The 24,066-nt window shown below is 44.5% G+C and overlaps 2 protein-coding genes across 3 annotated transcripts in view; one reads left to right on the top strand and one right to left on the bottom strand.

Moving 5' to 3' along the window:
- The window catches only part of COLGALT2 (collagen beta(1-O)galactosyltransferase 2), a 56,287-nt gene extending 50,903 nt beyond the window's left edge, over positions 1 to 5,384 (bottom strand). For both annotated transcript variants that reach the window (XM_075096793.1, XM_075096794.1), the window contains exon 1: positions 5,061 to 5,384. In XM_075096793.1, the coding sequence (XP_074952894.1) occupies positions 5,061 to 5,323 (263 nt within the window). In that variant the 5' untranslated portion in view covers positions 5,324 to 5,384. The remainder of the gene's footprint in view (positions 1 to 5,060) is intronic.
- A 4,165-nt stretch (positions 5,385 to 9,549) lies between these two features.
- On the top strand, positions 9,550 to 23,860 carry TSEN15 (tRNA splicing endonuclease subunit 15). Its single transcript, XM_075096784.1, has 4 exons — positions 9,550 to 9,791; positions 10,571 to 10,652; positions 11,896 to 12,031; positions 22,280 to 23,860. The coding sequence occupies exons 1-4, from the start codon at positions 9,657 to 9,659 to the stop codon at positions 22,482 to 22,484; spliced, it is 558 nt and encodes a 185-aa protein (XP_074952885.1). The 5' UTR covers positions 9,550 to 9,656; the 3' UTR covers positions 22,485 to 23,860.
- Positions 23,861 to 24,066: the final 206 nt, after the last annotated feature.

Below are 24,066 nucleotides of genomic sequence, written 5' to 3'. Positions count from 1 at the left end.
TCTTTAATTACATCAAAAAGGCACCAGAATCTGGCAATTTATGAGCACAGTAGGAAAAATAAAGAAACTACTGCTACCCAGCAAATCGCCATCACACAGCCAATGCTTCTTTTAACATTTCTCTGCAGAACTGCATATCTTTTAGCTGAAGAGCAGTTTAAGTCTTGCCATGCAGACCTCAACAAGGCACCGCAGTAATTTTCAGCTTTCCTTCACATGTTTCTACTGAACAATTTTATTATGTCATTTGCTAAAGTTTGCCAACACTTAGATGAGGGAGACAGATCTAAAGGACAGAAAAAAAGTTATTGTGGATATTGGGGTGGAATAATTTCTTTAGCCTTCCATGATTTTCAATTTCTTACAGAAATTTACTGCACTTCAGTGTAAAAGCGACCTCAGTAAGAAAGAAGAATCAAGAAATGTCGGTTATGCATACTATCTCCAGTCTTAATATGTTCAAGAATCTTGTGTACGTTACTTAACCTTTCTTCCCCAATTCCCCAGATAGAAAATGGAGGTATTTTACTCCCATTCTTTCTTTTGATGTAGTTATCTAAACACAAGTTCTCTGGAAGAAAGACTCTATGCAACATCTTCCACAACATGAACATCGCCTTAATCGTAACTCCGAGACTGCGTTAGCCTCACTTAGTCTACAACTATGTTATTAAAGCTATATAGTAAATAAATTTAAAATATCTACAAGTGTAAATGGGAAACTAAATCCCCCAAGTTTAAACAACAAGCCGAGTCATTTTAATTTCTAAAAGCTAAATTTTAATATTGTCATGTGGAAGTGTGAGAACAGGTGAGAAAATTTTGAACAGATGCAAAACACCAGTGGACAGAAGCAACAGAGACAGAGGCAGAAGACTGGAACTTCAGCATTCCTAAGTGATTAATACTGACCACGAAGATTAAAGTGACCTTGTTGCACAAATGGAAACAAGGACAGAAAACAGCGCATTTGAAAGCCAACACTTTCCAGTGAGTAATAACACTCGTTAAAGTTTCAAATGATCCCTGCATCTTACTGGAAATTGTCCTATATGTAGAATTTTTCACATTTGAAAAGTAAACTGTTTAAGACTAAGAAAATGCTCATATAGAGTATCATCTGCTAGTTCCAGACTAATAATATATAATTATGGAAGTTAATTATTATACCGATCTCATCAGCTTCTATTTTCAGCTATGAGTTATTTTAAGTTGAAACCATTCACTCACTGGAGCGAGTGTTACAGTATATCCACTGATGTCTCATCCGGGATTTATTCCAGCTTTCCACCAATCTCACCTATCATTCATGTCACCATTTCTGAAATATAAGCATACTCTGATCTGCAAAGCAGGCACTGATTTTCAAGCACAGAAGAACTTAATTATTGCTTCCAAGCACCAATTCATTTATGCAGGCACTTAAGCCCCAGTTTAGTAAAAGATGAGATAGCAGATGGCCCACAACTATGAACTAGCAGGTATTTAAAGGTGAAATTAAAGACAACTGTCTTTGCTATACTGTCACTTAATCTGAGGCTAAGTAAGCAAGTGTAATAAATTGCTGAACACACACACACTTTTACTTTGCCCACTACAGCCAAGATGAACCCGTCTGAAAACCAAACACTCTTTACCTATAATTGACTAGATCTCAAATAAGCCAAGCCAGATTACTAATATTCAAAATAAGAAAAATAACCCCAAACCACCCAAAAGAGGATTGGGGCACACGGACTACGTAACTTCTAGGTCATTTTCATCCAAAATAAAGAAGAAATTTTGTCCCTCCCTTTGCAGTTCTCCAACACCAACACAAACAATGCAGTAAGTCTTCCTAATGTGCCCAAGTTCCCTAACTTGGCTAGGCTGTGTTTGCAGCCTAGCGTCACTGGCACAGCCCTGAGAAAAGCTCAGCCCACCCCCATAAACATGCCAAGCACAGCCACTCAAGGAGTGTATTAGAACATACGCTAGCTCAAAATTAGTTTGACTTAGATCCAATAGCCATGTTTGAAGGCTCTCTACTGTTGCTGGGCGCTAGCCTGTTTCTCACAGCGTTACATATTTCTGAGCCAAACACCAGCTAGGCTTTCCACAAGGACCTGAGGGCAGAGCTGTGACCCCTTCCTCCTTCTCAAGAAGGGACAACTGTCATCTCCAGCATTACTCTTCCACAGCTACACAAGCACGAGCTTGAAGAGCAGAGAGGGAAGCTGGGTTCTGCTGCTTAGATGGGAGTCTTTGCTGTTCCCACCTCAGTGGCCAGCATCAAAGGCTCACAGACAGACTGCCTACGGCCAGGTCTATTCCAGCAAGCTAAGCAGGGCCAGGACAAAGACCTGAGCACTGTCTCACAGAAATCCCCACTGTTATGTCATTACCACCATCCTGGGATGATCCAGCCTGTGCCCACCGGTGCTCTCCAAGGCAAGGTTGGCTGGGGTTAATACAGGCCAGTGACCATCCCCAGAAGGCAGTCTGGATGCAGCTTCCTGATTCTTGGAGGGTGGAGGAGAAAGGAAGGAAGTGTTTAACTGAAAGGACATGGGTCACAACATAGGAGCTGGCCTCAGACCAAACAGTCTGCTCGGTTCATTAGGATGCACGTAGCCAGCACGTCCCTCCAAGGTTGCTGATGACCACAGAAGCCGCAGAAGTCAGAATTAAGACCAAAGGGAAGAAGAGAGCATGAGACTTTCCAGTGTACATATTTTGCTCAGTATCAGGCCAGCAAAGACAGAGATTGACATAGGCTACGAACACAAAATGCAGCATCTGCTTCAAACTCATTTATTGTCCCTTAACCCACCTTTACTGTCACTCATAAAACTTCCACCCTAGAAGTCTGAGGAATCCAGTGTTGAATTTAAGCCTTCAAGCAATACAGAGAGCATATGGGACTTCTAGAGAGTATATGTTTCTAACTTTCATTCTCAGATTTGGGCATTTTAAAATGCTGACTTACTCAAGAAATTTTCAAGTAGAATATAAGTGGCAATGAAGGAATGCAACTCTTTGGCAACCGCCACTTCACTGCCCTTCACACCAAGCTATTCCAGTAACGCAATGGCACAAGGACTCATGTAAATCCTGGAGTTTATCTGTTGAAAGGACTCTGTGAGGCACAAAGTCTTAAATGCAAGATGCTTCCAGAAATGGATTGTATTGTTTCATTTGCTCTCAGGAGACTTGATAGATATCGTATGTGAGCTTCCTCTTGGTGGGTACTTTGTGTCCTGAACACCCCCAGCTCTGAAAAAGCTCAAGTCTTATCAGGGAGCTGAAGTGAACAGGACTGAACCTCTCCAAGGAATCACTGCCACCCTACAGGTACCGCTCTCTGTGGCAACTCAGAGCATCTACAGAACTTCCTTTTCAGTGGCCATGACATTTTAATCATTCTCATTTTAATAAGTTTGACATATTCAACAGCTAATTTTTCCAGTTTAACCATGCCTTGTGTCTGTGCACAATCCTCTTAAAAATGGAGTGATATTCTTATAAGAATCTTAGCATATTTTAAGTTATCTTACACTGTTATTTCATGAACAGTCCCCACAAATACTTTCACCCGATACTGCAGAGACCTTAAGTAAGGATAATGCAAGGCTTTGGTGATCAGATCCACGCTTACAGCTCCCACTACGTTTTATAAACACCAAGCTTAGCGAAATCACAGTCCATACATAGGGTTTGATAATATCTCCTTTTACACACATCTGCTAAGACAAAATCCAAGACAGTAAAATTCCTACTGACACAAATGAAAGCAGATGAGTCTGGCATTCACCCACTGCCATACATCAGCTCGTAACACCACAGCCACATTTATGTGGCACACCACATTCGGGCTGATCTCGCGATCTGCTTTGTGCACCCTCAGTTCAAAAGGGAAAAAAAAAAAAAAAAAGGCAAAAAAGCTCCATGCACTGATTATACCAGCCACTGGTTTTCTACAAAGACCTGTAGAGCACTTGAAGAGAAGTAAAGCCATGTTCCTGAAGCACATGCAGAAACATCTGATGCTGCCTGCTTAAAGACACTTCAGTATCAGCGATGTGACCGGGGAGGGGTCCTCCCCGCATCCCTTTATACAAAGTAAAACTTTATTGACTTTTTAAGTTAAAAGGAATCTCCCCACTGACTTGAGTGAACTTTGGATCAGGCCCTATACCACCACTCATATTTTACATGAATACCACACTTCAAATCTGTTTTGGGTCCATCCATGCAATTCCTCTTCCTCCCAATATTTATGTCGGGTTGAGAGGGAAAGATTTTTTTCCCCACCCTTATAGATAAAGGTAGATTGACCAATTCCCAAATTGGTCTAATTCCTCCATCCTGACACACACTTGATTGCCACAGCTGCCCCCATGCTGTGATTCCTGAATACATCTTTGAGTCCATCTTTCAGGCTACAGCCTTGCAACAATGCTCCTTTTCAACACCCACCAGCACCTACCCAGCATGTCTGCTCTCCAGCCCTGGCAAACCCAGACCATCTCCCCACAAAGCCCGGTATTTAGCAGCCGGGGAGCAAAACACCACGGTCCCAGCCCGGCTCTCCATCCCGAGCCACGAGTTCTTCGTGTCTGTGGATTTGGAAAAATGCTAAAGCAGTGAGTATTCCCAGGCTTCAGGCCAGCTTTGCTCGAAAACTCATCTCCCCACCACAGCTCGCACCGCAGCCCTCCGCTCCGCTGCGGCGAAGTCCTCCGGCTGCCGTGGGACCGTCTTCCCCGAACACGCGCGTCGTGGGGCCGCCCTCGGGGGGACCCCAAATCCCTCTCCCGGCGGCCGAGCTCTTTTCCAGGGGTGCCAAACGCCGGTTCTTGCGTTCCAACTCCCCCCGGGTTGGCTGCTGCCTTCCCTCTCCCGAGGCGCCCAGCCCCGCGTACCTGCGCTGCGGCGGGAGGCAGGGCACCCCGCCGCTCCCGCCCGTTCCCGGGCACGGCCACGCCGTCCGCCCCCCAGAGCCCCCTGAGCGCCGCCGGGAGGGGGATCCCCCGCCAGGCACAATTCGGGAGGTAACCGGGGGGCTGGCGCAGCCTTACCAGAGGGCGATCCTGCTCTTGGGGTAGCGCAGCCGCTCGATGCAGCCGAGGGCGTGGGGCAGCGTGCGGGCCGCGTTGCGGGCGAGGAGGGCCAGGAGGACGGTGGGCTTCTGCAGAGCCGACTCGGGCAGGGGCTGGGGCTCGGGGCTCGGCGGCGGCGGCGGCTCCGGGGGCAGGCTGGCTCCGCAGCCACCCAGGAGGAGGAAGAGGAGGAGGAGAAGGAGGGTGGGCCGGGGGGCGCGGGGCCCGGCGGGCGCAGCCATGATGGGCGCGGGGAGCCGCGCCGGCTGTGCGGGGCGGCCGCTGCAGCGCGCCCGGCGCCGCGGCGGGGGCGGGGGGGAGAGGAGGAGGAGGAGGAGCGCCACCGCCTGCCCGCGCGGTCCAACGCCCCCAGACCCGGGCTTAGCGGGCAGCAGGGCTCGCCGCACCGCCTCGGCACCTGGGGTCCGGCAGCTCCCGTCACAGCCTGCCCTCCAAGTGCTGATGCTAACGCCCAGGTCTCTTAGTTTGCTGCCTAGGTGAAGGTCTCACCCTCCTCACCCTTGCCACCCTTTAGGGAATGAAGGTTACTTCGCGCTTTTACGTCTATAAGTATTTTGCAGAGATCCCCGGGATGCCGGCTTACCCATCCCGCGGTGCGGGAGAGCGCAGTTGCTCCAGCCGCAACCCTGGCTGGAAAATGAAGGTATTCCCTGGTTCATTGACTCGCCCTCCACGGAAACGTTCCCATGAATGGACCAACGACAATTTAAGAACACAATGAATAAAACATGTTAACAGCAATTAAAATTATTGGGTCATGATCTTAAAAGGAGCATAGTAATCACAGCTCTCTTAGAAATTAATAGGATTTTGGCACGTTAAACCCTTTTCAAGATGAAATCTCTAATTAAGGGCCCCACCAAGGTGTATCTGGTTTTTACTCTAGGTAGGTAGTTCCTCCAATGTGAATGGATCCACTTCAAGCAGGCGGCACTGTTGCCTGTGTGCTTGCAAGGCTCAAATAGGAGGAAACATTTAGCAACCGAATAATTATTAATTATCCCTAATGTCATTGTGAATTGTTTGCAGCCCAGGTAGCATATATATAGAGAGATAGTTTGTGTCTGTAGTGTTCATTGTTTATAGAACATAGTTTATCACCCACACCAAATTATATTGTCTCAGTTTCCAGATCAGGTAAGTCCCCAAAAAACTAACACAAAAAGGAAGATCCGAGGAAAACAGCAAACTTCCATCAAGAATCTCCAGAGGTCAAATCATCTGCATTAAAATCTGAGAGGCTTCCACAATTCGTAACATATTCCTGAACAATTAACGAAAATATATTCCTCCTGTTTGCCCTCCATGACACCTTTATAACTGTCCTTCTAGAATGATACATTAATGAGGTTTTTCTTTCATGGTTAGCTTGCCACATGTTGCTTTTATGCTTGGATTCATTAACCAAATAGAAGGAGCAGCTTTGTAGTCTGTATGAAGTGATTAGGGTTTTGCAGGGGCCAGACGGATCCACAGGCACATAATGCTGCTGTCGTCCATAGGACCACTCACGTTTGGAGGATGGGGACTACTGAACTATGCTTGATATGGAGGGCTGGCAGCTGGCTTTTTCCATCCGCTGGATGTTCAAGCTGGGTCACAATCCTGTGTTTAGGAGGCTATGTGGCAGCTTCAGGAGAAATACACACCTCCTGTAACTCCTTGCCATGCCTCCTCTGTGGACGCAGGTGCAACAACAGAAGCTGCATACCAAGCACTCCTTTGCTCATGTGAGGGAATGCAGGGTCAGCCTTCCCCCATAACCCAGAGCCGGCATGGCCACGTTAGCACAGGGCCGTGGCCAAGCAGAGATTATTTCCCCCCAGAAAAAAAAGGAAGACCTGGGAGGCAGCAACTGCAAAGCCATGACTTTGTACTATGCGCAACGCAAAGCGTAAGGGTGCAACCCAATTATGCATTATTGCCGTCTGGACGTTTGCAGAAGGTTGTGTGTGGTTTTAGCCTATGCAGCTCTTGATGTCTCCAGTGAAATCTAAAGTGCCATCAGGTCTTTTCAGACTACTCCCAGCAGCATTGGGAACAGCATCAGAACCATAATGATTTGCTGGGGGCAAATGCAACACCCGCAGCAGCATCCTGCAAATGGTAATTTTCTCTTCAAAATTACTTTCCTCTCATTCACACAACTCACTTTGCTGACTGCCTCATATTGGTACACAAAAGAAAAAAAAATCTATCCTTACCCTGGAGAGAGGACAGTTGATGCCTGAAACATGAGATGTTTCTTCATGCGTAAGAGAAATGAGTCAACTCAGCTTAATTTCTTACTCCCAGCCATGCAGCACGGGTGAAAGTTTGGAAAGTTCAGTTACCCTTACAATTAGTGTAATTCTTACATCTATAAATGCATATATTTTTATGTGCATATACAAATAAATCTGTATATATTTTTGATTTCTTATTAGTGGCCAAAATTAGATCTTGTATTTTTCTTAAGCCAAGACCCAATCCTGCTGTGACAGGACAATAAACCACCCAGTAGTGAAATATTCTAGCTTTGAGGAAGAAACAGCTTTTTGCAGACACAAGTCCCACAGAAATAAATTTCGGCCATTTGTTTCAGCCTCCTCTAAATACCCACACCAACTAAGAACAGTCCAGCTGTGAGAACTGTCTCTGGTAGTGGCATATTCCCTCAGTCGGCAGGTAACAAATTCTCTCAGAGGCAGCTTTCTTCTAATTTAGACTTGTTTCCCACTCAGTAGAAAGCAGAGGAACGATTCTTCTGACAAAACATATATATATGGACCTACAAGAATCTACAGAGTAATCTAATTCCTTTCATTTGCTTCTTCATCTCTGAGGACTCAAATCCATCCAATTATTTTACCAGCAGCCGAGTGAACCACTGTTGCCAACTGTTCCATGAAAGTTTCAGAGATTGGATTATTTTTTCCCTTTTTCTTTGTTTGTTTGTTTGTTTATTTTCTGCCCAGGGAACTGAAGTGCTGGCTAAAACAATGCTTTTTAAACATGACAACCTCTTCAAAATTGCTTGAATAAGGTGGGCCCCAATATGACTTCCTGTGGCTACAAACCACACACCAGTTTAGGTACTCAACACATACAGATTAATTTTCATTGACGCTTTATTACGTAATAATCATTAGTCTTATAAACAAGACAGGTTAAAGACAACACTGTTCGTTTTTCACTAGGCCCTGCATCGATCTGATCATCTCAAGATAATACTTGGTATTTCCTCTGATGAGTGTAGCTGTTTGGCAGTTCCCAATGTCAGCCAGATTTTGCTTGGTGTAGCGTGATCAAGAATGAGCCCAGTTTGCAAGTGAGGGCTTTGCAGTCTCTCATCCGATGTTCCAATATGCTCTGTCAAAAACAGCACACAGTTCTTTTTGTGCACAGACACCAGCTTGAAGCTATTCAAAATGCAGTAAGAGACAGGCCTGGCTTCATTTAAGCCAATGTTTGAAATTTATCAAAAAACAGATGGAGCTGGTAAGCCAGACCTGGGACACTTTGCATTAGGCAAACCATACCCATGCTAGAAGTCAGAGATTTTTGCAAGTAAAGCAGTCCAAGGTGCTTTTAATAACAATGCCTTGAATCTAAATCTCTTAACCAGCCTATAAAAGCTTTGGACACCATACATTAATAACATATTCTTTGCTTTTCTTTCTGTTTTACTCTTCTTTTCCCTTTATAATTTCTCTCTTTTTCCAAGGGGACTTTCACTCAGATTAGGTTTTGTTACGTTCACCTGCAGTGTATTCTCCCCACGATTATTTTCCCTTTTCCCTCAAGATTAAAATCTTCCATCTTTTACACTGACGCCCTCCAGCGATGCGGCCACGGCTGCTTTCCCCTGGCTTTCTGCCTCTCCCCAGGCTTCCCTCCCACCTCAGGGTGCCAGGGGCCCACATGTCTCAGGAAAGCCTCGCCAGCCGCTCCGCTGGCCTTGTGGTGAGGATGGCAAAGCCACGGCTCCCAGGTGTGGCTCGAGGCAACTCTGGATGGTCCTTTGTTGTCCTTATGGCGCCTGTAGGGGGTAAGGAAAAAATGAAGTGTGGAGGTGCTCTACAGAAACCCGTAACGTGAGGTATTTCTGAAGTGCTCCCCACCTTCCATAGAAAATATTTTAAACCGAAACAGGGTGAAATTTGTGCCTGGGTTATAAACCCTGTCTTGTTCCCCTAAAACGTCTCTTATCCAATCTCTGCATCTCTTTCACAGCCTCCTTGGTCTCCACACTGGACCAGGCAGCTCCTGGCCCTGTTTTCTGGGCTACCTCCTCCTCCTCCTGCTTGAGGTAGTTATTGAAATCCTCAAGCCTCCTTGCGAAATAAGATCTTGCAATTGGAAAAAGGGGCTACAAAAGGACCCACTGTGATGAGGTCTATGTGTCATCGTGGCCGTAAATAGGGTTTAATGCAGCGCTCCTGGCCGTGGAGGCAGAGCTCGGGGGGCAGAACAGAGTGGAGGCGGAACAGAAGGGCCGCCGCCGCAGTTTCCGGGGAGCGCTCGGTTGTCGTGGCGCCGCCCGGAACGAAGCCGCGTTACACTGGGGAGCGCATGGAGGAGGCGGAGGCGGCGGGCGGCGCGGGAGAGGGGGGTTGCGGCCCGGCGGGGGCCACCCCAGCGGGTGGGCGGGGGTCGTGGGACTGGGCGGGGGCGGCTGGCGGCAACTGGATGGTGACTCACCCCACGGTAGGCCTGGGTGCGGCGTGGGGGGCGCGAAGCTCCGCGGCCCTTCATTGCTCGGGCGCTGATGGGCCGGGGGTGGACACGACACCCCCCTTATGGCCCACCCCGTTGGGGCGGGGGTCCCGCTCTCCGACCCGTGCCCGTTCCCCCGACAGGATTCCCCACCTACACCGTGGCTTTGAGGAGCATCTCGGGGCGGGGGAAGCCTTCCCCCCCACCTCCCCACCTGAAAAGGGTGCCTGAGGAGGAGATTTTAATACAACGTGTTTTGTTATATTGGGCCTGGTGAGGGGGCTGATCTGGTGAGGGGTTGTGGGGATTGCCGCTTTTAGGAGGGGAGAGGGCTGTAAATGCTGAAATCACAGCTGGAAAGCGCAAGTGTCTTACACTTTGACGCCGTCTTCATTTTTAGTATACTGAAAACATGGAGGTATTTAATTTGGCCGTCATCTTATGTTGATGTACTGCAGCAAAAATAGGTAAAATTCATAGCTCTTCTCCACCAAGTTAAATCTGTTCCAGAAATAATTGCTATTCGCTATTCCTCACTTATTTATTTGGCTTGCTTTCTTAAAGGCTGAAATAGGGGGAATGTGGAAAAAAGACCTCTTAAGATGCTGTCAGAAAACAACTTTTTTTTTTTTTTTTTAAATTGCCTGTCAGTCCTTAAAATGGGTTTCAGACTTCAGTGGCTTAGACAGCTCTACAGATTCTGGGTTTAGTCTGTTCATTCTTGGTAAAACTACTGCTTTTCTTCACTGACTTTGTTTTTTGGGTTTCAGTTCACAGAAATGATGTCTCTTGATATATCTGACAGTGCTCAAATCTATGCTGCATTTGTGGTGTACCTGGACCTCTTAGAAGGTAATGCAGTGAAGTGACTGGGTAGACATCCCAACAAATATATTTGCCTTCAGGTGCTATTAAAGTCTGTGCACTAGCAGGACCTTTCCTACAAAAGTCCTTGGTGGTGTTTTTGAAACTTAATGCAGTGATGATCACTTAAGAAAGGGGTGGTATTTTGGTGCTGAAGATTTCTATCCTGTGCCTACCTGGAGCCTTTATGAACACCAAGGTCCTTTTTGTCCAGCAGTTACATGTGCAGGCGTTCCAGGGCAAAGACACTCAGCATGGAAAAAAAAAAAAGCAAAAGATGAGTAGAAGAAGGAGGAACATAGAAAGGTGAAGTTGCAAGTTCAGCGGTTGTGCTGGTAATGGAGTCCTCACTTGTAAATTAATGTCAAAGTTACTGATTACTATTTAGCAAACAGCTGATGTGTGCTGGCCTGATTAGGGTGCTGTTTTCTGGAAAGGGCAGGATTGCTGTAGGAAAGAAGATAAATTGGACGTCCAGTGGCAATAATTATGACAAATGCAGTGTAGTCTTCTGGTGTCTTGCAAGAGTGGAGCAGAGTTATGCGATATGTAAACTTCTGCCTGATTCTCCCAAGTTGGATTTATTGAAAAGGGACTGTGCGTAGGCAGCCAGCCAGCCTCATGAAAATACTTCAGTTTCTCTTGGAGGCTGGTGGTTCTCAGGGTCAGGGAAGGGAGGGATTTTACAGGCCAGAAAGCACTGTGTCTGTTATTGTTATACCTCTGAAGAAAATGCCTTAATAGGCTCTAAGAGAAGGCTCTGTTAGTTCCACAATGAAAACTTTTAACTTTATCCCTTCAAGCAGAAGGGGGGAACTGTGTGTCATCAATAATCATGCTTTTAGCACCCGCTCCTTCACAGTTTAGTGTACTGATAAAGTTCAAATTTGGATTACAGTTTTGTGCTGCAGGTGACAAAGATGTCTTTTGCCTTCTTTTTGCCGTTCTGAAACAAAGCTTTGTCAGACAGATCCCTATTCACCGTCAGTCAATGTAGCTCTGGAGTCAGCAGACTAGTACTGCTCCTGAGGGTTCTTTTAACAGGATTGTTTCTCAGAAAGGGAACTCAATAGTTGAATGGGGTAGTTGTCTCTCATGGAAAAAGTCCTGTGAGGAGAGGGTGGGAAAACGGAACGTAAGACATTAACTTAAATACCAAATTTGATGTTTGAATGATTAAAACTTGTGTTTTTGTGTCCTGTTCCTTCTCATTGATGATGAACTTTTCTAGGGAGAAACTGGCATGAAGTGAAGCATGTTGGAGTAGCAGAACTGCAGCTTGTATGTTTGCATGCACGGGAAAGAGAACAGGACAGTCTCCAAGTGATGGTGCCGGTACCTGTGCACATATCATTAAGCCATGAGAGGTGAGGATGTGGTCAGTGTTTGGCTCACGTTACCAATAAGATCAGATGAAGCACAGGTATATTTAACAGGCTGCTGATGTCTTGGTCAGGAGGGGAAGGGGGAGGAAACAAAGTACCAGAGGAAAGCAGTATCTCAACCTGTGGGCAGATTTATTTTGGGTGCTGCAAATGTACGTGCGAAGTTGAGGTTTCTTGACTTTTCTAAGCTGCAACAGTCTCTGCTTCTTCCTCCCTGAAAGTGGTATGCCTTTGATGTCAGCTTCCTGCAGTGACTGACTCCTGCTGCTGATAAAACACTTCATATTGTTTAGAAGTTGCATATGCTCTAGGAAATAACAATGGATATCAAAGTATGTGTTTGAGAGGCAAGGTTACAATACAAGAACTTCACACCTGATGTTTTGAACATTCTTGTGCTGCTTTTTTGTAGTCTGGGAAATCTAGCAATACTTCTTGTGTCACTGGGCTTTAAAGTACCTAAGAGGAAAGAAATCCTCTTGGACCTGTCTAAGAATAAACCTGGTTTTTTTTATTGTCGAATCTATGGATAAGCCTGGTTGGTTTGGTTTGTGTTGCTGTTTGTTTTGAAAGTACATTTTCAGTGCTTTAAACCGGAAATTCCTCTTACTTATCTGGAGTCTAATGTGTAACTGCCCCTTGAGCTGTGATTTTTGACTTACTTTTGTTACGCACACAAGACTAAGTAACTTTCAAGCTGAGAACAACCCAGCTATGACTTTGTGATATTACAGATATTCGCAGCCTAGAGAAATTCTGCTTCAGTAATTTTACAGTATGCTTTAACTGGCCCTTAGAGCAGCCTCAAACACACAGTATGATTTACTCTCTAATAACAACCACCTTCTCTTGCTGGTGTATGCCATTCTTTCCTGTGATGTCTCTGAAGACCCAAACTATTTTGGCTGCATCGTATGGTAGTATATTGTTCGATTTCTTCTGTTCCTGCTTCTGCTAGGAGCGTGCGCTCAGGGCTGGCTTTACAGATCTTGCTAGTGTTTGCTGTTTCTTCTTGCTGGGTTGGTAGCAGCCTGACGCAGTAGTAGTTAGTTAATGAACTGCACCTAGAGGATGAGTGTGTGTGCATACTCTAGGAATGATGTTTTAGACATGCTATGGTTTGGGGTTGGTTTTTTTTTTTAGGTTTTAGAAGTGACAGATCAGTCTCTTGCAAGCAGACTTCCATCTTAATTCTGCTCTGTGTTTTCCTAAGCAAGTGTCTTCAGAAACAATTCCTTTGTGCAGGGGAAGAAAATTACTTACTAGATATTGATGGATTTGAGTGATATCTATGTGCTGAAAAAATCTATTTGCAAATATTGGTCAATCACTCTTGTGGGCTTGGTGTTATAAAGAAATACTGTGTGATCTCTACAACACATGGAAGCTACTAAGCAGTCTTGCAGAATGAAATGCTGAGCATCATTCATCTTCTCTGCAAGAAGCAGATCACTGTATGTGTGTGAAAGGGACACATAGCTATTCACAGTTCTAACTAGATGTTAGGTGAGAAAAGAAGGCAGCAAATTAGGATATGGGATCTTGGAGAAATTTTGCCTACATGCTGAGTTGTTGTGCTTGTGTAATGTAGTAGGTTTCCACCTAGGTTGGAAACTTTGATTCCTGGCATTGGATCAATGCCAGCAAGTATGTTCTAATTTGCTTTTAATAACAGGGGACATACATGCAGTACAGTATCTCTATCTTTTACTGTTTCATTGGGGCTTTTCTTTTGGAGCCTCTGAACTTGTTTGTACTGTGGTGATACTGTTTGCTCTGCTTCTGGCACCAGTGTGGATGGAATCCGTTACTGGAAGGATGTGTGTTAGAGAAGCAAAGAATGAATGCATCACATTGAGTAAAAGTACAGTTTGTGACTAGGTTTTGCTGCAGAGCAACGACATAGAGCATATTGTCACTAAAATGAGCTGAATACTGGGCTGTAATGCCAGGTGAGTCCATTAGAGCCTGTACGTGCTTGATACCCACAGAAGTTGTTGGGCAGGAAGATTGCATGGGCTTGTATTTGTGTTATTGAATGTGCATGTGCATATGCATGCTTGGCATTTCATTAGCAGTCACCACTGATCAGAGGGGCCTGGTCTGTCTTCATAAAGAAAGGACAGCATCAACTCCTCGGCTCCTTTGCTGGAACAATAGGCAAAAAACAGGGGGTATAGACAATAACTGTAGCTCAAAGTTACGCAGCATAGAGGGAGGCTGTTAAAAGGGCATCCTACAGAAGGAGTTGGAAACAGTATTATAGTTCTACTGCATCTTTGTTCTGACAGTGATGAATATTTTGTGATTGTTGATAGCAGGAGGCTTGTTGGTATCTGATGTCTTACACGGTATTTTCTCACTCGACTTACTCAACATACTCTAGGTAGGCAGGAAAACTTTTGTACTTAGCTACTTTGGTGTTTTGTTCAAAGCAATGCTTTGGGTTTTTGTGTTACCTGCTAATGGTAGAGGAAGAGGTATAAGTACAAGCAAATGCAGCTCACTTAATGTTGAAAGTAAGCTGTTGGTGGGGGTTGGGAAGGTGAAAACGTTCTGTCCTGGAAATGTGCTAACTGCAAAAGCAGCTAGCAAATGATAGCATTTATGGGCAGCATTTCCTTGCTTAACCAGTAAGGCCTGGGTTGGGGCTGCAGGGGTGGTGTCCTTCTCTTAGCCACTTCAGCCAAGCTCTGCCTTCCTCGGTGCCTCATGCAGATTCTGGCTTGGCTGGCACACAGGGGATTGTGTCCTTAAAACACCATAGTAAAATCGCTATGGAAATTCCCAGCAAGACGCCTAAGCAAATGATAAATGTGAGTGCCCTACAAAAAAGTAATCCGCCTAATGTTTTTTAGCCTATTATAAGAGTTCATCATGTCCACTTTATGCATGACAGTTAACTGCTTAAGGCAAAAGCTGTTTGGTTTACTAAGCTCACTGTCCACTTCTACAAACAGCTTGGTGGAAGCTGATCATCCCACCCTGCCAGGGTAAGGCTGCACAGTAACTCACTGAATTGCAAAATTACAGGATCTGGAGCAAAGTGACCACCAATGCAAACGGTAGTCTCACACAATCTGAGAAGTGGCTTCAAGCTGTGCGGGCATGCTTTTTAAAGCATTGTTGAATTTTTGGTGAGTAAAGACCTGGAGAATAAGAGGCAGCTTCTGTCTGTCTTGGACCACTCTCTCAACGACACACAGCCGGCTGAGGTTTGGAGAACCTTGTGTTTGTATGCCTTTGAATTTAGCAGTGATTGATACTTGCAGGAGGAATTCATAGGTTCACTGGCTGGGAGGTGTTTGCTGTTCGCTACTGCAGGTGACACCTTAGTACATACCAAGTACCTAATTGCCAGTACCTGGCAGAATTGTGGTTCCCCAAAGGGTGTGAAGCAGTTAAGCACAGGTAGTCCTGCTTCAAAGCTGGCAGAAATTACTTGCGTAAACCAGCAAGCGTAGGACTACTCACAGTGTTGACAGCTGGATTTTCTAGATAGCATTGAAAGCCTTGATCCTTCCAAGGATCAGGGAGTTAGTTGCCAGATCTAATGGAATTACGTGCTGTCTGTCCTAGACAAAAAACACTGTCTAAGCAAAATGTTACTAATAAACCATCAGATTAAATGATATGTCACTGCTGTATTTGGTTTTTGTATGCAGGTCCTGGAAATGAAGGATGAAGTCAGTCGCATGAGGTTATGGAGACAGCAAAGTTTGTTTTAGTTTGTGAAATAGATCTTCCTCTAATCTGAAGTGGCTTTGCTTGTAAGAAGCACTGTTATTTTAAATGCACTGGAAGTGTGATGTGCTCCTTATTTTGCATCCTCTTCACAGTTTTGTCAGTAGCTCTTCTGCTATAAGCATTATTTGAGTTTACTCATACCATAAATCAGACATTGAAAATGTAATTAATAGCTTCTAAATGCAAACTTTTTATTAATAGTTGAGAAGTGATTGATGTGGCCCATATGGCTGAGTTGAGTATGCAGTACTATGGGCGAACCTCCTGTAGTTGGTGTATCTTGTAGAACTTTGAACTCTGATTCCTCCTTTTTGCATAATTTGTCTTCTTTTCTTTTTTCAACTTCCATGGAAAAAAGACTTTATATTCCTAGGGATTTCAATTCCCTTTCCTGACCAGTGAGGCACGTGGTGTTTTCTTTTAGGTTTTTTTTTTCCATTACAAAAACATTAGTTTCTTCTGGCATCCCATGTTCCTGTAGTTTGGAAACAAATCCCAAGTAATAGTGGTGTCCATTTACACCTCCCACCACCACCACTTGCTTCTTCCCATATATTTCAAGGCACTAAGTTGATATCACTGCCTGCCCTGCAGCTAGGTCTGGAGCAGCATTCTTGATGGTGAACCATGCTGCCCTGTTTTTGTAGTGCTGGCTAAATTCAAGGTATTGTGCTTTATGGGAGGTTTCCTTGGCATTGGTTCTCTTATCACGGGGCCTGTGTGAACAAGGCTGGTACAATGGTGCACTCCGCTGCAGAGAGCAATGATCTCTGTAGCGGTACAGAGACCAACTTGTGTTGACTCTCCAGCCCTGCCGTGCATGGAGGGGAGGGAGCTGTTTGGGCTGGCCAAGCCTGCAATGAATTATTCATCCAAGTATAAAGGGCAGATTGAAGCCTTTGGCTTTTATGGTCGGGAAGGCAGTAGTTCCATTCCAGCTCAGTGGAGCACTATGCAACCACCATAAAACTACTCTGAGCTTTCAGTGTTTCCGCTGCTTCCCAGAGGTACTTGCATGGGAAGCATCATTGAAATACTCTTTTTTTTTTTTTGTCACAAAACTTTCTGCTTCTGTTATGTTCCCTTTATGATTCTCTTATTTTTTAGTTTTTGGACAGTCAGTTAAAACCTCAAGCTACAGTTGCCTGAAGTTCACTGGTTCTGTACCTGTTTATTTCTCTGGAGTGAGAAGGGCAATGTTATTTTCTTAGGAGCACATCATTGGGAATGGCGGTACAGATTTCTGATGTGTGTTGAAGGCCTGCCTAGTACAAAAGCCTTTTGTTAATAAAAAATTAAGAGGGGGGAAAGATGGAAAATTCCCCTCTTTTCTTTGAATGGATTTTTATGGATTTCTTTGTTTTGTTGTTGGGTTTTGTTTTGTTTTTAAGCTATTAATTGCAACAGCAATTGAAGACCATGTAAGTTCATTGTCGCCATTTAGTTTGAATGCAGCAGTGAAGGCAGGTGCAGGATGACATTCATAGTGCTGTTACCTTAGCTGCAGTGGTCCTTGTATGATGGTAAGTTAGTTAAACCTCTGGTAGAAGAAAGGCAGTCCTGACTGACTGTAGTTTGTAGCCTTTTCTAAAGCTCTTTTTCTGATGCAAAGGGCTTTAGAAATTCCAGCCCTTACTTTTGTATAACAGTGTCTCCTTCACACGTTTGAGATTAAATCCTTTTCATCTCCATGAATGTGAGGTTGCTTCCTAGGTAGAAACTTGAGGGCTTCAGCCCACTTGCATTTGGCTCAGTGGGAGCAGATCCTAGCTGGCAGCAAACATGCAGCCAACATCAGTTTTTAAAGATGGGTTTTCAAGCTATTCTGAAAACTTTGGACTGTATGATCTGCAACAGAGGATAATTCTTATTAAAAAAAATATTTAGTCTTATTCTATTTATGGGACTTAAATAAAACTTTCCAGTGTCTCTTGTGGTGTCTGTATTCCGCTACCTTGTGTTATTTTTCTTTCGCGATGCCTTTGTTTGGGATGTACTTTTTTGTATGGGAAACCTTAAGCTTCTCTGTTGCCTCTTTTAACATTCAATGGCTTTTCTTCACGGGGAGGGGGAGAGAAGAGAAAGGAGTGGTTGCAGGATATTTTAAGTCATAGAGACTTCTCACTGTGCATGCAGCAGCACACACACTTGATTGTTCTATGTGCTCTCTTGGGGCTCTGGATGCCTTTTATTTTTCACTAGGTAGTCACTGCCGTAAATCCTGAGAAAGCGGCAAGTATAGGGTTGACTGTCCCCGATCTTCCTGGCCAGGCCAAGCTTGTAGATGAGCAGGTCTGAGGTGATGAACAAGTCAGCCTGTGGATGAACATGTACTAAGATGATTCAGTATTGTGTTGTACGATGTGTGCTTCAGGAGATGACAAAGTGGAATGGTGCGTTCTTCCAACATAGCCTTTACTTGAGACTGTTGAAAACATGCTAAGCTTTTATTCAGACACTGCAGAACAGTATTAACTGTTCCTCAGCTGCAACTTTTCTCATGTTAAGTACGTTCTGCTTAAAACTTGATGTCATAGAATCATAGAATGGTTTGGGTTGGAAAGGACCTTAAAGATCATATAGTTCCAACCCCCCTGCCATGGGCAGGGACACGTTCCACTAGACCAGGTTGCTCAAAGCCCCACCCAACCTGGCCTTGAACACTTCCAGGGATGGGGCATCCACAGCTTCTCTGTCAACCCATTCCAGTGCCTCACCACTCACTGTCTAGCCATGGGAGTGGGCATACCTGAATGCTTGTTGAAAAGGAGGAGCCAGGTAGGGCCAGTCCATGCCAAATGCTCGACACGATAGATTCTGTGGGGTTCATGCTGTTGGAGTGTAGCCAGTAAAGGTTGGGGAACTAAAAGCAGAGTCACTGTGGACCACTTGGTATCAGTGGGAACTATGTTTGCAGAATGGGTCCTAACACAGTTGTGACTCATGAGGAAAAGGCTGGTCAGGATGCTGGTGAATGGAGGTTATCAAGGCTGTTCGTGGAGTACGCTGAAGTACTGCATGTATTGAATTCGGCTCTTCCAGAGGCTTCTAATATTTGACACTTGCAGAAACATTAAATCTACTTTTATTTAAGCAAAACCCCATCTTTTATAACTGACATCAATTGTATGGTGTAGCAGATACACTGGCCGTTAAGGACCTTATCTGTAACCATTAACAGTAAATGAAGTCAGCGCTTTTGGGGGGAGGTGTTATACATGGCCTTCTTGTTTAGGACTTCATTTTAGTCACTGAGTGCACAGCTGTTGTGTGAGATGGGCAGTGTAGAGGGCTGTACCTCTTGAAATAAAGGTTTATTGCCTTGTTTAGGAGGTCAAACATGCATTCCTTTGAATTTCAGAAGGCCAAGAATACTTCTTGCCTTTTTCTTCATAGATGGCTTTAGAGATATCAAAAGGATAAAAAACCTATACCCTTCCAGCAGTATTTCATCTTTGTGTTTGTGGCAGTTAGTGAGTGCAATAGAATCAACACAAACCCAGATGTTCTCTGACTCATTCTTTGAAATGTCCGCTGCTGCAGAGAAACTTTGTGAACATGCTGGATGCAGAGGTTAACAGTGATGCCTTCAGGGGAGGAGAGGAAACGCAGGCATCTGATACAGACTTCCTGAATTCCGAAGCTTATTCTTTTAAAGATACCCTCTCACTAATCTGCAGATGTGCTGCATTGTGTTATGGCTGGTTGTGGTACGCATGAATGCGAGCTCTTGTTTTGGGGCTGCCTGTGTTGAGAAAAGGGAGGAGAATCTTGCATTTGCAGTTGTAATTCTTTATGGCAATAGAGGCTGGTTCCCCATGGCAGTGGAAAGCATTGGGCCCTGTGGACAGCAGTGTTAGCTGATCATCCTGAGGCAATGGCATGTCTTTGTGCTCTTTACATAAAGCCTGAAACTCAGTCTCCCAAAAAGTAGTCAGGAATGCAAAGAAATGTCATTAATCTGTTGTCAGGACCTGGCTGCTTTTGGGATCGTGGTGTATCTTTTAAGTGCTGAATGGGGGGAAATAAAGGTTCGGATGTCTGTGCTTGACCGTATAAGAAGAAATCACAAGTGATGGGAAATCTGGATGTAAGGCCTCATTGTTACATCCATCCCCCTAATGAACTAGGAAGAGAAATGTTGACAGTTACTAAAGAAAATAGGAAGGAACTTCAGACCTGGCTGACAGGTAAATACAGGCCACTGCCTGAGTCTGCTTCCAGATATGGGACTGTCCACACTCAATACAAGTTTGGTTTCTTTGGGTCCCAAAATATCTCTCCTGGGCAGCTATGCCCTCTTCTTTGGCTTTTTATTGTTATTTCTATTTCACATTCCCAGAAGAAAGAGAGAGATTAATGTCCACTGCTCCATAAAAGCCATGGATAGTTCTTTCCTCAGTGAGTCTCTGCCAGTAGCCTGGCCTCACCATTAATGACTTTTTCAGAGCTTCCTCCAAATGTGAGCTACTGAGGTGTGACAAGTGGATTCTTGCTCTGTGCACGTGTAGCATGTCTGGAAGGACATCTTGAATCTTCTCCCTGGCCCTCATCAACTGCCAGAGCTATGGCAAGTTGCTGTGGTGCTGAGGTACCCCTAAGGAGGTGCTGGAAGTGACAAGAGCAGCAGGTGCCCAGCACCAGCACAGAGGTACAGCGTTTCACTGCTGTGCCTTAGACATTCAGTTTGTTTGTCCTTGCTTGCTGCACTCCTGGTGCCTGCTCACATGCCTGCAATTCACTTGGTACTTACTGGTGCAACTCCAGCAGGCACATGACCCCTCTCACAAGGTAGTGCTTTCACTGTAAGGCCTTGCCGTATTTGAGGCATTGCTCATAGTGGTATGCATTTCTTTCTTGTTTCAGAGCACCTCCATCCATGAATTGCCTACAGCTTTGGAAGGCAAGCTTGCATTTACGCTCTCATTAATACCCACAGTGCAGTTAGTGTTCCCGCAGCAAGGGCCTGAGCCTGAGCACCTGCCAAGGAAACTTGCAGACAAAGCAGTGCCAAGGTGGCAGGGACCAGAGAAGTTAATGTTGCATTGCTTGAAGTATGAGTCTTTTGCAGGTGTGGCCAATACAGTATCTCTTTCCTTACTTATTAGCTTGTTATGAAATGTGCTGATGGTAGGAGGACCAGAATATGGCTCTTCACAGCCTTAGTATCTCTGTTGCCTGAAATGACTAACTAATTATATTGTATTTCCTTGCCCTGCATTATTTATGGGCCGGTAGTGAAAGCAAAAGAAAAGGCAGTACTGAATTTAGCCAAGTCGAATTATGAACAGTTCAGAACACAGATGGATACTTAAGAGGGTCATGGGCTTAATAGCATAGGCTTTCCAGGCTGCTGCTTATTCTCTGCCGCTTTCCATTTGGCTTTTATTAAGGGATCAAAGAGGTTTGGAAGGAAGATGATGATTAAAGTTTGAAAGCTGATGCATTTAGAAAGAGCCTTATTTTCAACTACAGTGTCTAGCTTCAGAAATGCATGTTTTGTGTTGAATGAGGTCTCAGGGGCACATGAAGCAAGGGATGATTTTTCTTTCCCACTGTGGAGCTGACCTCTCCCCAGAGTGTAACCTGTCCTGGCAATCTGAGCCTTGTTGCACCTGACCTTTAGGTGAGGGAGAAAGCTCCCTGTGGAAGTGCTTGCTATGGGGAGTGTTACTGTTCTGCCCCTGGGCACTGCACTACCTCAGGACTTGCTCCCCAGTCAGAACAGTAGTACAGGGACTCCAGGAACCAATGTTGTCCTCGGGTCTGAACTGAAAAGCAGCTGGCATGTTATTCTTCAAATAAGCTGAACAGGAAAAATTGCATAACTTTGTCTTGAATTTTTAAGGTAGGCATTATTTATGCTGACTGCCTTGAAGAACATTAGTCTTGTGGCTTCTAGTCTAGACAGGGAGGTAGAGAAACCTGGCTCTGTTTCCTGGGTCTTCCACAGACTGGCAGAGAACTGTAGCACAGAGACAGGAAGACTGTCCAAATGGAACAAGTCTTAATTATTTTCTTCTCTGGTTGAACACCATGTGTTAGTTAGATAGTGTTTTTTTTGTTGGTTTTGGGTTTGCGTGGTTTTGGTTTTCTGTTGGTGTGTTTTTTGTTTGTTTGTTTAATCTAATGGAAACAAGGCCATTAGAGATTGCCATGCTATGGCTGTGGTAGTTGAAGATGGTCGAGGCATGTGCACAGTAGTACACCTAAGAAAGCTTAGAAGGATGCGTTGAGCTATTTCCAGGAGAGATGTATGTGACCGAGTATATTTTTATAAGATTCTCATTATTTGATTTTGTTGATTGATTATACAACCCTGGATTTTTATTCGAACAGATATTATGCTTAATTACGATATTAGTGAAGACATATTTGCAGTATAAAACCAGGCTGAATAAAAATAGCAGTGGCGCACTTCTACTTTTGTGCCAGCATTAGGTGGTTGTGGACTCCTTTCTAACCAATTGCTTCCTCTTCTAGGATAAGAGAGATCATGAAGAAAGCGTCTCTCCCACAAGATGATCCTGACACCCCGCTGTCAGTTACTTTGGCCATAGTTGAGTCAGATTCCACAGTAGTCTACTATAAAGTGACTGATGGCTTTGTAATACCAGATCCTCCTGACGATACTGAAGACGTGGACAATAAACAGTGGAGAAAGAAAAGAAAGAAGCTTTTCAAATGATTAAGACAAACAGACTGTTCTTGAACTACTGTCCTCAAACCTAAACAAATTCAGGAACTTATGTATGTAAATAAGTAGTGTGTTAAAGTCTGCCTTCTGCTTATCAAGCATCTGTTCAGGGAGAATGGAGGCTTGTGCAGCTGCACAGTAATGAAATGCCATTTGAAGTATGAAATGGGCCATGCTTTTGAGACGGATTGCTCCTGGCTAATAAATGTACTTGTGAGATGTTTCCAAAGTTAGTCTCTCCTTGATATCTGTTCAGGGTCATAACAGAATAAATACATCCTTACCTGTATTGTAAATATTGATTAAAGGTAAATCTTAAGGGTTTCTGGCAGGAGTATCAATACTAAGTTAAGAGCTTTGTTGTTTGACAGTGTTAACACAAAGACGCTCTGTAGAAGTGCTCATGCTACCTCCCAGGTTACACTTCTGAACGCTTACCTTCCTTCCCCTGCTTTTGGAGAAGAGACTTTTCCACAGAAATACCTCATTTTAAATTTTTATCTGTAGAGGGAAAACTGACTATAGCAATACCAGAGGCTACTAGAACAAAGTGTAGACTAGTAAAGAGGGGTCTGTGGATCTGCCTGAAGAACCTACGAGCAGATGCCAGCCCTTCATATGGAGGCAGGTTATGACTGGATCAACTGGAAGTGTTGCCCCAGGGTAGCGTTACCCACGTAGCTAAACGCACACCATGCTAAAAGTCGCGATCCAGAAACACCACCAGGCTCTCGTTCCACTTAGTGTTGGACAGCTGTCTAAGGACCGATGGTCCGTCCCAGTGCGATGAAGTTATCTAAATGGTGACCTGTCCTCTCCTTGTGTTTCCTGTCTGAAATAGCTTCAACAGGCTTTTAGTGCTTCACTGTGATGTTAGTGCTTAAAGCTCTCTGAAGAGCAGCGTAACAATGGGGCATGTTTTTATCTGTCACCAAAGTATGTCACCTTTTATGCTATGAGTGCACACTAGCCGTTATCTGCTTCATTCAGCAAGCAGGTTTCTAAACCCATTGTAATTTCTAGGATATTTTTTTTTTTGACATAGCTTCTGCTAGTTAAACTGGCTGCTGGAGAGGTGCTTCAGCTAGGAGTAAGTTAAGAGGAAAATAAACCTAACTTTCAGTTTCTTTTACGGGAATTTTCTGTCTTTCACATAGAAATCTTCCTCAGGTTAAACTTAAGAGTTCCATAGAAATCAAATAGAATCCCAGAAGCAGCTTCTCAAGTACAAAAATGTCCGTATGACATATGTGTGGCCAAGGACCACAAAACGTGAAACACAAGAGCTCTTTTTTTGCGTGGGTATAAGAATGGGAGAGAATCCAAAAAAACGAAGCTGGAAATAAAAGACTATTTAAGCTTTACTATCCCTATGACTAGAGTGGATGTTTTGATGGTTGCAGAGTTTGAACCCAGTTTGGCTAAATATGCTGGGAGGCAGAATGACCTAGCAGGGAGAGCCCAGGGCAGGAAGGCCCTTGCACCCCGTGTGGTGTCAGGCGTTGTATTTGGGTGCTGATCCTGCAAGTGTTTTGCAGGCACCTGGTCTGGGCAAGGAAGGCAGCTGCTTTCT

The sequence above is a fragment of the Phalacrocorax aristotelis genome, chromosome 6 (assembly GCF_949628215.1).
Source record: "Phalacrocorax aristotelis chromosome 6, bGulAri2.1, whole genome shotgun sequence".
NCBI classification, from domain to species: Eukaryota; Metazoa; Chordata; class Aves; order Suliformes; family Phalacrocoracidae; genus Phalacrocorax; species Phalacrocorax aristotelis.
The sequence above is the reverse complement of the archived record's forward strand: the minus strand, read 5'-3'. Positions and strand labels throughout refer to the sequence as shown.

Coding starts and splice junctions, on each gene's coding strand:
- TSEN15 (XM_075096784.1), top strand. CDS start 9,657: ATGGAGGAGGCGGAGGCGGCGGGCGGCGCGGGAGAGGGGGGTTGCGGC. Junction 9,792..10,570: donor GGATGGTGACTCACCCCACG/GTAGGCCTGGGT, acceptor TTTGGGTTTCAG/TTCACAGAAATGATGTCTCT. Junction 12,032..22,279: donor ATATCATTAAGCCATGAGAG/GTGAGGATGTGG, acceptor TTCCTCTTCTAG/GATAAGAGAGATCATGAAGA.